The sequence below is a fragment of the Plectropomus leopardus genome, chromosome 13 (assembly GCF_026936395.1).
Source record: "Plectropomus leopardus strain MGB_pleo_1.0 chromosome 13, ASM2693639v1, whole genome shotgun sequence".
NCBI lineage: Eukaryota > Metazoa > Chordata > Actinopteri > Perciformes > Serranidae > Plectropomus > Plectropomus leopardus.
This window is the reverse complement of record NC_142188.1, coordinates 4666384-4680576: the sequence shown is the minus strand read 5'-3', so window position 1 is coordinate 4680576 and position 14193 is coordinate 4666384. Positions and strand designations below refer to the sequence as shown.

The window sequence follows — 14193 nt, the reverse complement described above, 5'->3', positions numbered from 1 at the left end:
CTATGAAGGATTATTCCCATGCTCTTTTATATTTACATTTCTCCTCCCTCTCTAAAAACCTTGTCATACGTAGACTGTATTGTCGCCAAACTTAAAAGAAGACTTGTTGTTCTTCATTTTCAGCACACACACTGATGTACTGGTTTGCATTGCAATGTACAAGGGCTTCTATTTCTGTCTCAGTGTGGAGTAACTGATGTGATCTCTCATTGCTGAGCTGGGGTAAGGTCAGGGAGAGGGCTGCCACTTTTAAGTGCAGATAAACATACTGTTTCAATAGTACAGCAAACTATAGAAACAAAACACAAGCTGCGTATTATTTTCAGAGATTTTGTTATTGATACTTGTGGGTTTTCATTCAAATAAAATACGCTTTTTATATTAAAAATATATCAGCTAACATAAGATAAGCATAAACTTGGAATTTGCAGAGTTCATTTAGTCAGCAGGTTATTAAGACTGTACCCCTGCTGACATCACGCTGTTTTTCCCATGATGCAAAGCAACATCCCTGGGCCTTTTGACAGAAACAATAGCTCTACACACAGCACCTCTGAGCACCCTGCTGATCACGGGTCAACTGTAGCAAGATCTGAACACATTGTCTGTAAAGGCCGACTGAAAAGACCAGAGGGGGGTTCAACGTATATTAAAGTGCCCCGTCAGCTATTCAGGAGCAGCCGCTGGAGTTCTCAAAATTTATTTACCATAGTAGATGGAGTCCTGTAAGGGTAAATTTACAGTTAAGCTTGATTTATATTCATCATTACACTGAGATTACACAGACACATTAGACTTATGTTGGGCTTTTATTAAATATCAGTTATCTGAGTTATCTCACAGCTACAGAAAACCCTGGGAACTTGCAGAACATTTTTCATTAAATTTTGTTCTTATTGTCTAAAAAAAAATATTTCTACAAAGACATTTCACATTATTTCAAAACAGTATTTTAACATATTTCCTGTCCCTTGACAGTATAAATGTTATTTCATTTAGCTTTCTCACCATTACAGTTGAAATGTTTGTACATATTTGGCCTAAAGTGACGTTTTAAAAGTGAGGATTAGGTCAGAGTGTTACTGCCGCAGATTGTGTAGCTTTAATCCAAACCAGCTAGAAGTATCAACCCTATTAACACTATTCTGGTGACTGTACATGACACAGCTGTTTCCTCTTATTATGTTCATTCAAAAACTCTACCAACATATAATAATAACTGAATACTTACAGAGAAAGCGGAAATAAATTGTCGCCATTATTATAAGCATCCTAAAATCAACAATATGAATAATCAAATCAGGATTTGGGGTTTAAAGTCTGATCACTAAGATTTGTCATAAATTATTTTAATATCGGTTTACCCTTTGCTCTTCCAATTTACTTACCTTTTGAGGTATCCAGCCATGTTGATACATCCAGAATCCCTGCACATTGTTTTTGGCATCTTTAATACCATTTTTACACCCAAATTAGCTTCTATATGCAGGTGAGATTCCATTCCCATCGTCAGTAGACGTCTTTCTGTTTTTTTCTTGCTGTGTTGCGTTTGTTAGTAACCAGTAGAAAGCAACATCAAGACCAGTGAAAATGTACATATTTTTATATCTGTTACTATCAAAACTGCAATGTGGCCAAGTGCAAAATCGAAATCACAGGAGCGGCAATTCCAACATACCATTATAAATGAAGCAGCTCGGTGCTACAGAGATGCTCCAGCCCACAAATCATATTCTAGATGAAAAATGAAAAATCATGTTGTCACTTTTATTTTATTTTTTTCAGGAAAATAAATTCAAAAATGATCATTCCCATTTAAATTGCAATTGATATCGCAATCAAAACTCTGTCAAAATAATTGCAATATGATCTAATTTGCATATTGTGAGGCCCTATTTGTTACTTTTTCAGTCTCTCTTTAACACTCAGTGCAGACCAATTCAGAACTATATGCAAGCACTGCTCAGGTGGTGATGGTGGAATTTGTTGCTGAGATGACAAAAGGTTTCAGGACTTGCCAGCATAGGCGATTCATGTCATAGCATTGCACCAGAAAAGGGACAAATATGATGAATGTGTTCACTTGGTTGTCATGTTTCTATCACTGCAGGTCCGAGCTGGAGCCAGTATGTGTCTGTGACTCCTGCAGAGTCTTTTGTCCCAGAAATGAATGCCAATTATAACTTTTCCTACTAAAGACAAAAGCCAGATGCTAGTTGGTGTTAATGGGTTTTTATCCAATGAGAAAGGGCTTAACAGTGTAAACCACTGCCACGAATGTATCAAGTGTCCCACCAGGGATAAAACAACTTGGACCATTACTATATGACATTAAAGGACACCTATCATTCTGTTCCCTACACAGCTTTGGGACTCTCTGATTACTGTCTGATTCATCCTCTCCTCACTCTCCTGGCAGAAACTGACATTTTCCAAGCCTTTGGTAAAGACTAAGAAAAGATGGCCTGGCGAGGTAGAGCCTGAGCTGCAGACCTGCTTGGACTGCACTAATTGCAGGGTTTTGAGGCTGCAGCCACAGACCTGGATGAACTCTGATACTGTGACATCTTACATCAGTTTTTGTGAGAACATGTGCCAACTAAAACCTACGGCAGCTACAGCAACAATAAACCCTGGTTTACAACAAAACTCAGATTCATCAGGCCAAGGAGGAGGCCTTCAGGAGTAAGGATGGGCTCCCAAACGCAAATTGGCAAACCCTAGGACAGCAAAAAAAAGACCCATCCTGCTCTCCCTGTGAGTGGCAGGTACTTGTTGCCTTCAGTCGGCTTTGTGAAGGCAGTGATACACCAAGCAGACATCTGAAAACTAATGGCGACGAAAGACCCCTGCTCTGTCGCCCTCACATTGCCATGTTTCGACCAAAAGGTTGCACAGGAACACACCAGCATGTATGTTCTGCGCCTGTGTGAGAGGAAACACCCCTCCGTACCAGCAGTTGGAAGACTGCCATAATGCTAGGTAGCCAGTTAGCACATCAACAACACAATCCACCGTTAAATCCATATTTAACGTGCACCAGTGAGCAATTTGTAAGGAAAAATCTTACCTCTTATAACAAGTTTGTTTCAACCTCCTCCCTTTCAACAAGCTGAATCAGCCAAAAAAAGGTAGTGAGAATCGACAAGGGCTAATGGTTTGGGACGCACAGCATCAACAAGGGCCACAGACATCAGCCAAACATGGGCGGATGGCTGACCGTCAGCTTGGTGTTGCACAGCCTTTAGGGTTAGGCAAGAGCTGTGGGATTTGTTAGGGTTAGGGTAAGAATGTCAGGGTAAGCCAATCAGAGGCAGAGCAAGATCGATTAAGGCGGGCTATTCCATCCCTGTCCTGGGATTCACAACCAGGCCAGAAAGATACAGACTAAGGAGATCAGAGTAGCAACTTTGTGTCAGTGTGGAGAGGCCTGCAGGACAGACGTTCCTGCATCTAAGTGCATGCAGACCAGTTAGTCCCCATCTGCATGCAGATCTTTTTTAGATCATTGGAGCTCTGTGAAGTCCCCTCTTCCTTCAAATGCTTCACTATCATCCTGGTCCCCAAGAAACCCTCCATCACAGGATTACATAACTACAGGCCCATTACCCTGATGTCTGTGCTCATAAAATCCTTCAATAGAGTGATGTTGTCCCACCTCAGGGACATCACAACCCAATTACTGGACCACAAGCACTTGGTCTACTGGGAAAACAACTCAGTGGACCAGTGGATGATGCAGTCAACATGGGACTGTACTAGATCCTCCAACATCTTGACCTCAGAGGGACATATACAAAGATCCTGCTTGTGGACTTCAGCTTGGCATTCAACGTCATCATCTCATAAATGCTCTGCTCCAAACTCACCCATCTCGTGATGGACCAGGTGCAGCAGGTGAGGCTAAAGAAAATTACATCCATCATCTAGACGATGAGTACTGGTCCTTCCTAAAGATTTATTTTTACTTTCTTTGATTGGGATCCCCATAAGTTTATACAGATACAAACTCTTCCAGGGGTCCACATGCATGTGCTTTCCCCACTGCTCATCTTCCTTTACACCAATGACTGCATCTCTGACGATCCATCTGTTAAACTTATAACAGTCAATGGCTTCATTGAGGTAAGCATTGGGTCTGCATATAACCTGAAGGTTGAATAGCTGCCCCTGGTGCTGCAGTTGTGGAAATCTGCCTTCGAACACTCTGTACTCAGGATCGGTTGATGGAAACATATATATTGTTGATCAGCACATTCTGGAAAGAGTACGTAAGGTTCAATGTCAGATTGTCCCCTTCCATCTCTGGATCAAGAGGGTCCAAGGCTCTCTTTTATAACACAGCAGAACATAAAAGTCTTTCATGATTGGTTCCCTCTGCTTATGTAAGGCTTTGACCTTTACCAAAAATGGTGTATGACGCACTTTAACCAAAAAAAATGACATGATATACATCTTGACGAGGTATATTGACCAGCTTACATCATGTAACATATAGCCCAGCATGGTCCACTTTCGTGAAGCCCTCACCCGTACTCCTAAAAAAGATCGAGGTCAGATTTCAAGCTCATACCAAAAGACTGCCAGCACATGTTAAGCCTGTCTATTAGTGAGAAAATTAGTAACATTGCATTCAATTATAACTTTTAATATTCCATTCTTGTTTACTTTCATAGTGTGGTCAGAACAACCGGGAGATGAATGGAGATGACTTCAGGAGGAGTCCCCCAATACTGCCCCCCATCACTGTACACAACAGCACTGTGTTACCTAGTCCTGCAGATTTGTGGGATCCACCATCTCACAGAGCCACAAGTGGACTTTCAACATGGACACAATTAGAAAAAAAAGGCCCAACAGAGGATGTACCTCCTGTGCCTCCTCAGGAAGTTCAACCTGTCTCAAGAGGTGTCGATCCAGTCGGTTCTCTGCACATCCATCACTTTGTCGTTTGGATCAGCCACCGAACAGGACATGAGCAGACCACAATGGACAGTTGAGACTGCAGAGGAAATCACTGGTGCAAGCCTGTCCACCATTCAGGACTTAAACACCTCCAGAGTTGGGAATTTGGCAGGTAACATATATAGACTGAGTAAAATAATGGATGTACCTACTCTGATTTCACCCACTGGTTTGTGGACTCCCATTTTGAAGCCTCAAGTTCAGCTTCCGGGCTGTCACCATCTTGGTTAGCCAGCGATAGCCATATTTGGGCAGTAACCATATTTGGTGGAGCTGTGCAGTAGTGGCACTTTTGGAGCCAGCCTCAAGTGGTCATTATAGGAACTGCAGTTTTTGGCACTTCAATGCTGAAGTGCCCAAAATTGCAAGTCATCAACTGGCAGCTCGAGGCTGGCTTCAGAACAAAGTAGATCGCCATAGACCCCCATGTTATAACTTGCCCACTTACATTTTTTTAAGGCCCAAAGTTACACATATTTTGTGAGTAAGATCCATCCCTTGCTACTTCACAACCTCAACCTCTCATCCAAATATGCTCAGTTCTGGCTCCAAGAAACCAAAATGGGAATGGCCAAAATTCCGACCTCAAGGTTGCAAAACAACTAAGTCCACAAACCAGTGTGTGAAGTCACAGTAACTACATCCATTAGTTATGCAGCCTATGGTCTCCAACAGGGGGACAACGACCCTTACAGGGTCTTTAGTTTTACTGTAGAGGGGCTGTCAAATTATTGTTTTAGTTGGGGTTTTTTTTCAAAATGTTATAAATAAGTCTAATAATATGCATGTATATAAATCCAAAATATTAGATAAGATAAATTGGCCTATTCATTAAAAAAAAAAAAAACACATGATTTACAGTGCACAACATTGATGATAGACTAACTGTTACCCATGAATATTTGTGCTAGCAAATGTTTAATCGCCATACATAACAGCGAGGAGAAGCTATTAGTTTCATTATATCATAACATTTTGACCAATTAGCTGTATTATAATTAAGTGTATGGACATTCTTGTGGGCCCTAATAGATCACTTTGTAGCATTTTGAGCAAGAGACTAAAATACTTTCCACCTCCCAAAAACTAGATATAAATGAATGAATCTGCAAATAATTATTATTATTATTTAATACCTGAAACATTGTTTGCACCATTAAAAGACATTTTATACATGGAACTTTAGGCTTTCCTACACAATATTATTGGCTCAGTTTAATATGGAGCTCAATTTTATACAATATATGGGGGTCCCTGCTCTGTCTCTCTTTCTGCTAAGGGGTCCTTGGCCTAAAAAATGCTGAAGATCTCTGCTTTAAGCCAAAACAAACAGACTCAAAAACAGTTGTTTCCCACGGGCTATCACTGATAAACACTTAACACCAGTCCATAGTGTCCCTGTTACACCAAGCATCCACTTTACCAGTAATTTATTTATTTCATAGTCTAAATACTCAATATTCTTTAACATGTTACTATTAATCACTACTGTCATATCCACCTACCTCATGTGTATCCCATATTTATTCCAGCACCCTTTGCACTCTGCGCCATTGCACTACTATCGTATGTCATTCATAACAATTTATTGCTGGTTGTATATTTGCAGATACAGTAGACTGTATATAGTCTGCTATGTACAGTATGTTTTCCTTCCAAATGCTTAAGAGGACGCTCCTCGCATTCCAGTGGCCATGAAATGCTCATATGTCTGAATGATGCTGTCAGCAAGACAAACAGCTGTTTATTTATTATCCTCGGGCGATTAATGCAGCCCGTGGGGTCGACTGTGGCGTCATCTCTATTATTCAGTAACTGTGCCGCCGCGGGAAACCGTGTTCAATGATTTACATGCCAAATACTGAAGCCGACACCTTCAGTACTCAACCAGTGGGATGCCTCAGTATCACATTCTTCAGATAACAAAGTACTTCAGATTACACGCCAGTATCCCTGTGGCACAGACAGTTTGAAATGTTTCCCAACCTTTTCTTTCTCGTCATTTTCATTTTTTTAGAACTTTGAACTCAGTGTAGATCTTTACATATTACAGTACAGTATGTCACTGCCAGTCAGGTTTAAATTAAACTTAAAAGTGCTCTGTGGAGTTTTCTGAAAAATAAACAAAAGTTATGTTAACATTTAGTTGTTGCCATCCAAACTCAATTTTTAATCTCTTTGAGGTCTAACAAATGCATCAAATGCATTTCTTTCACCATTAAACAAAAATTTAAAAAAAAGATTTTCTAAATCCTTTTATAGTGAGTTAATTGTCCTCATATTTCTTTGTATCTCTCTTAGCATTGTTACATCATACTTCTTTTCATGGTGTGAAACCATTTCAAAAATGACCCCTTGCATTCACAGGCATTTACAAAAGTTTATCCCATCACATGAGATTTTGGGCAACTAACTAACAGCACCAGTCATATATATATAAAACACCTTTATATATTCATATATATATAAAACCTTTGTTCTCATTTACAAAACAATTTGACTTATTTGTTTTTTCTGGCCCTCCTCCTGATCTAACAGGTGCACATACAGCCCAAACGAATGTAGAAAACTTAATTTAAATGGAAAACATGGTGCTTTGGGTAACACCTTTGACACACCCACCAAATGAGACAAAACATACCTCAAAGCAAATATCACACTAATTCGAGGTAACGTGTAAATCAGTGGACACTATTAACAGTGTTCCCCCTACCATTATATTTCCACCTCACACCACCCCACCCAACGAGACCCTGTCCCCCCAAAAGGTCAAATTAATTTTATTTTATATATAGCGCCAAATCACAACAGAAATCATCTAAAGTCACTTTTCATATAGGTCTAGACCATGTTTTTTATTAAATAAACTAGATATGATTATGTTATTCATCTAATTTATGTTTCAGTTTTTCCCGACTAGGATTTTTAAAAATATATTGACCGTGATTAGTTTACAGCCTTGTTTGCCAGCCTGTCTTATTCCTCTCCAGCCAACATTTGTATGTGGTTTCCATGTGGGTAATAAATGGGATGAAAAATGGGCCTGAAATGGGATTCCATATTGACCCCATGCCAGTAGCCCACATAGGCGAGGTACCCAAGTGGATGCCACATAAGCCAATATGAAACCCATTGGCAATCCCATGTAGGGCCCATTTTCAGCCAATTTTATTATCCACATGGAAACCACATACAAATATTGGCTTGGTCACTCCTTTTTGGGTGCATTACTGCTTCTCTTTGCACATTAACACCACTGTGGGTCACTGGAATAGCGTGAAACCAACAGCAGGAGCATGAATCGCACCATCTGCCCTCATGCGTGTGAACATTAAACTGGGACCCATTTGTAAACGCTTTGCTCCTTAACACGAGTTGTCAAAAATTCAGTGGGGTACCATTGGAGGTTTTGATGCATCTAAAGATACTGACACTGGGACAGCAAAGGTCACAAATTTGAAACTTTAGCACAAATACCGGAGGTTACTTTCTTGTTTACCAACTCTGCACGTCCAGTTTGTAACACAGCCGCCTATTAAAAATTCATTAAAGCCCAAGCAAGATAACCTAGATGACCTAACTCATCATCAGGGTTGTTTCTTCTGACTTAACACAGCTCCTCTTGGGACACAGAGGACTTAATACAGGCACAGATCAGCTGAAGTAGTACTCCTTATGACAGGTAAATTGATTTTTGTATGTGACATTGGTGAAGTGCTCCTTTTTTATTTAGAGCCACACACACAAACAGGAAAAAAGATTAGATAAAGGCAGTTGCTGTATATTGACATCAGTATTTCATGCAAATTTCACCCCCTGCATCATCATAAACACACAGAGCGATCCATGTAAACCAATGGAGAATATTCAGCACATCCAGGCTTCATTCAAAGCAGCCAGCTGAGCTCTGTGGAGATAAGAAGGCTCTGCAATAAATGACTTCCAAGTAAAAGACCTGACGCAAACACACACAAACCAGGACTTAAACATCTCCTTTGATATTCAGACAGACAAGTTGCCTCTCACTCCTCGAGTGGGAATAGAGATATTTAAACAGGATTCAACACTAATCTTGAATAACTTAATTTTTCAGCAGTAAGGTCTTTAAAAACCAGTTGGGATTACAATGAAGGGTATTTTCGTGGATGAAAGTTGACTCAGCATTTACTGCAGGTAAGATTATGGTTCAAGATGATTAATGCTTTTTGGAAATGTAAATGAGGATAAAATTTAAAATGGGGCCTTTAAGCAAGTGACACAAAAAAATCCTCAAGGAATTAAGCCAAATTTTTATTTTTCAAATATGTAAATTATGATAAAAAACAAAAATTGGCTTCAAAGGATACTGACAATTTCAGCTCAGTGTTGAAAGGAATATTAAACCTGCAATAATCAGTATTTTTGACATGAACATCAACTTATTGTACTGTTAAAAACACCTGTTGGGTAATTATCTCCTGCTCTTTTCAGCCTCTTTTAGATTATAGTTTTGCTCTTATTGCACACTTCCTGTGTGGTTCAGTCTCAGTTTTCTCTGTTTCCAGAAGGAGCTGTTTTCATCTGACGAGCTCCAGTAAACCCACTGTACACTACCTGCCCAGCACCAAACAGCAGACGGACACAGGCAGAGACCAGCTGGTGAGGAAAGTGGAGCATTCAGCGGCTAAACGAACAGATATTTTTCTTAAGAGTTGGTGGAGACCAAACAAGAGCAAAAAAGAGAGTGAGTATTGGACTTCCTATTGTGTATATGAGCAGCTGTTTCCTTACATGGTCACCATAATGGCTTTGTGATGTGATAATGCTGTTTTTTATTTTGTCATCTTATTTCTGCGCCCCATAGTGGCCAAAAACTGTAACCAGAACCTTCCGTTTTCACAATGTAAAAATAATTCCCCTCCCCCAGTCTGGATGCTCAGTATCAGGGCTGGGTGATATGGGCTGAAAATGATATTGCCATTTTTGTAGGCTGTATCTCAATACACAATATATCTTATTTTATGTTCGTGGTGTGGGGGTTTCTACACAAAAATTACTGTGATTCGGTCTGCTGACAGCAAAATTTAGTTCTTGAGTTTCTCAACCAAATCTGGGATAATTCCTTTATTTATTTGTACCTGACCATGTAAATGATTTAACAAGATTGTTTTGAGTGTGATTAATCGGAAAACTGTTTTGTTTAAATCCGACATTAACAAAAATATATTATGCCATATCTGAAAACAAAAAAAACCATGAGGGTTGTCCAGAGGTGCCAGATTGGATGGTCTCAGTCTTTATGCCAAGTTTGGACTGACTTTACACATCAGCAGTCGTGGGTGACAGATAACTAAGCACTCTTAGTTATCTGGCCTCGGCTGTGTGCCTTCACAGCAAAAATACACTGAAATCTCTCTTAAAAATGTCACGATCAAGACCGTAACAACTATAAGATGTTCATTTTGTTTATCCAAAGAACTGATTTTGGTCTTTGTTTTGACTGAAACTAGACTGAGATGTTCTTCATCACAACATCAGCTGAGCGGCACTCTGAGGATCTCAATGCTAATCTGGTTTGATCTGAACATATAAATAGCCACCGTGAGGCCTCTTATGGCTGACAGCAACACAGTGACAACAACTGTCCCCGTCCTCCTCAACGTCACTGGCAATGTCACTGGCAATGCCACTACACCCGCCACAGTCCAGGTAGCCCAAGTGATCAGCTGGTTGACGTTCAGCATTGGTTTGCCCGCCATCGGACTGGCTATTTACACCCTCAAGAATCTGTCCAAAGGTACTCACTTTGCTCTATGTCTAACGACCTAAACAACAATCCTTCAATAATTTACAAAGTATTATTAAACCTCCTACACACGAGTGGGATGAGAGGGTATCGGGGGGCTCGGCCCCATATCACGATTTATCTTTCATTTTCATCTGATTCAGTTGCTACAAATAATCCTTGTCAATGCACTGCTGTTTAAGGTTTTCAGGTGCATGAGGAAAGGCGTGTGGAGGGAAATGAGATGTGTTCATTTTGACAGTTTCTGTTCCTCTGATGTCTGTCCAGGTGAGAACAAAGTCCCCATGCCTGTCATATTCCTCCTGGTCTCTGACATTGTCAGTTTCTTTAGTCGTCCCCATGTGGACCAGGACATGGAAACTGGGACCGTCTTCTCTTCCAACGCCACCGACTTCATCTTCTATTTTGGTGTCGTCACCAACATCACCCTCATGCTGTTCATAGCTCAGGAACGCCATCTCTTGGTAGCCTACCCGCAATGTCTTGGCTGCTGCAGCAGCATCAGGCAGTCTCCTGCGGTCACCTTGGTGGCGTGGGCTGCTCCGTTTGCCATCCTGGCCCTCGCCGTGCTGAAGTACACCCTCTGGTTTGCTGTGTCTCTACTCGCTCCTTTTCCCCTCCTCCTCTTCTTTGCTGTGGACTCCTGGAGGGCCCTGATCTGCTCCAGATCTAACCCTAAAACCCCAGAGAGGAGGAGGGTAGTGTGGGGGATTGGTGCGATATGGGCCAACTACACCCTCCTCTACGTCCCCTTCATCCTCAGCGTCCTCCTGGAGGCTTTGTCCTTCAAGGAGACGGTGGCATACCTTGGGCTGGTGTCTCACCTGCTGCTCTACCTCAGCCCTCTGGTGGACCCCTTCCTCTACATCTTCATGACCAAAGGGCTCAAAGAGGTGCTGCAGGCGCTGCCCTGCTGTCAAAACCGACGTCCGAAAGGGAACATGAGACCCACTGTGGATACTGTGGCTGAGACTGTGGAGACGAGGCTTTGAGGAGGACAAACTGTTTGCAAAAAGATGTCTCTGTCAGTCTAGTTGGGGACAATTCATGCTTCTGTTGAATTTTTGGAGCTAATGCCAAAACCAAAGTTCAGTCACAGAACTTGACCTTTTACAATCAGGTTAGATTTAACAGATAAGGCTGTGCTCCTTCACTCTCTAGATTTGAGTCATCTAGTTTAATAACATTTGGAAAGTCTAAAAGAGCCGCAATTTTTTTTTTTTTTGACCACTATTCAACCTCGCAAAGCGCTTACCTGGAAATCTGATGCTCCACCATTGGAAGTTAGACGCTTGGCTGCCATGAGTTTCTAGTGTGCATGCCTCATGGGCCTGTTGATCTGAGAATTTTATATCCAGAAAGAGAGTTGTTTTTTTATATTTAATGCGTCAATGAGCAGCTCTCATAGAAATTAACTGGACCCAGCCTCCATGGCTGTATCCAGACTTTTCGTAATGCATCCATGACGTAAACAGCCAGACATCACCAGACCGTGTCGTGTGCAAGCCCTCGGGAACAGCACTAGGCTTTGAAGCCAAATTTACATTGAGGCCAAAAGTGGAACTACAAGCCTAGTCTGCAGTTTGGCGTAGCTTGTTCAGACTCTGTTTCTGTTTGGGTTTCCAGTGATTGTGCCGGCTTTTCTCTAGTGGCAGATCCTGGATGATGTTTTGCTTTGCCCTCTTGCTTAACGCAGCTCTGCTTCTGCTGAGTGATTGAGTCATGGCCTGGCGGTTCTCATCCTCCCGGTTCGGGGTAGTGTGGTTGATGTGCGGTTTTATTCACATCTGATCTCATTTTAAAGAGAGTATCATTTCATTTTTATGAAAAAAAAGTTTTCTGTTTTTGAACCTTTATGAACTCTTGGGTCTTAAGTAGTCAAGTGTCATCATTGCACACAAAAGTTAATCATACACACAAATTTTGTTCATCAAGATAATTTTCACAAATGAACACCATTTTTACAATTTTTGAAGTCTAAATGCAATCACTAGAAGTAAAAAGCTAAGTTATTTCCAACACGGTGTTGGGGGTATATCTATAGTCACATGTAGCCATTTGTTGGCAACTGTCTTTTTAAAGACACATAAACACTTCACAAGTTTCAAAAGTTTGGTATTATTTTCTGACACATTTTATGTTGTAGAACAAAACATAAAGGTCCTTTCAGCTTTAATCACAGACCTTAATTTCAGGCATCTAACCAAAAACCTATTCAACAAACCCATCGACTTCCAGACTCATTCCTGGTGCACTCTATTCTAAAATACATGTAACCTCACTCTCGCCACATTAGTCGGGCTAGACAGAGCTCTGGCAGCAAAGGGCATTGGCATGAGTACCCCAGCAGTGTCTGAGAAGTGTCAGATTACACCTGCATGAGTATGATTGGGTGTCAGCTGTCAGCTGATAGCCGGGCAGCTGTTGAATGAGCGGCCATTGTAAAGCATGAATGAACCAGCGCTCTGCCTGAACGACGCTGTGGTTGTGTGAATTCTGATAAGAACGTAACAGTCCCTCCCGGATCTCACTGTTATGTTTGTAAACCCAGATACCTGAATTTCAGCAACTTACATAGTAAAACTTTTGATTTGGCAAAACTTGAACAAAAGATTGTATAATCATGATTTTTGCGATTTTTTTTTAAGGATCTCAGGAATCCTGTGACTGTGTCTTCATGCCGACAAGGGTTAATGTGCTTCAATGTGCCAAAATTTCCATTGAAATTCCATAGGTGAAACATGCTGCAGGAAATAATGCCAATTCAAAAGTAAATATTAAAATCCAAAACAATTACAACAGAAACATGCTGCAAATGAAAAATAACACTGCAGAAATCTAAAATAAATAAATTTACAATGCTGTCAGCAAACTCCAAACCAAACAGTTAATTCTACAAGAGTAGAAATGATTAGAAATTCAGTTTTGTTAACTTTGAAAAGCTTAATTAATTATGCTTGTTAGGAGTGTCTGCCTGAAAGAAGTGTTAGAGAGGTCCAGAAATTACTTTTTCTGATTAAAATACTTACTAAATAGTGAAATACTAAATTTAAAGATGAACTTTTGGGGATCTGCATGAAAAATAATTAGGATTTTGATTATTATTATATATTTTAGGTGTGTAACTCACATATTCAATATTTTCTTTTTCTGTTACATGCACATATCAAATATTTTATTGCAATCTGATTTTCATGCACTCATTAACTTACATGTTTTTCTGTTGGGTTTTTTTTGTTTGTTTGACCCAGAGGACATGTTATGACATTTAAGCTTTGTAACTTGAAACATGTCAGAGATTTGTTGAATCTGCTTCCGTTCTTGCAATTGCAACGCTATAAATATCCAGAGGGGATGACACATCGATTGATACTGATTTTTCCCAGACTGACTGGATGCAGCTTTGATGTGACAAAGTAGGGCACTGCTGTGAAATCTGAAAC

General features: G+C 40.5%; 1 protein-coding gene across 3 annotated transcripts in view; it reads left to right on the top strand.

Moving 5' to 3' along the window:
* LOC121954821 (uncharacterized) overlaps positions 1-14193 on the top strand; it is a 53413-nt gene that overhangs the window by 1911 nt on the left and 37309 nt on the right. For 2 of the 3 annotated variants that reach the window (XR_015778422.1, XR_015778420.1), the window contains exons 2-4: positions 2111-3897; positions 4677-5077; positions 9510-9688. Coding sequence is in view for 1 of the 3 variants with exons in the window: in XM_088086544.1 (XP_087942670.1) it covers positions 10558-10741; positions 11018-11742 (909 nt within the window). In the remaining 2 variants the exon portion in view is untranslated. Of the gene's footprint in view, positions 1-2110; positions 3898-4676; positions 5078-9509; positions 9689-10454; positions 10742-11017; positions 14183-14193 lie in introns of those variants that run through there. The other variant, XM_088086544.1, reaches the window with a different exon arrangement.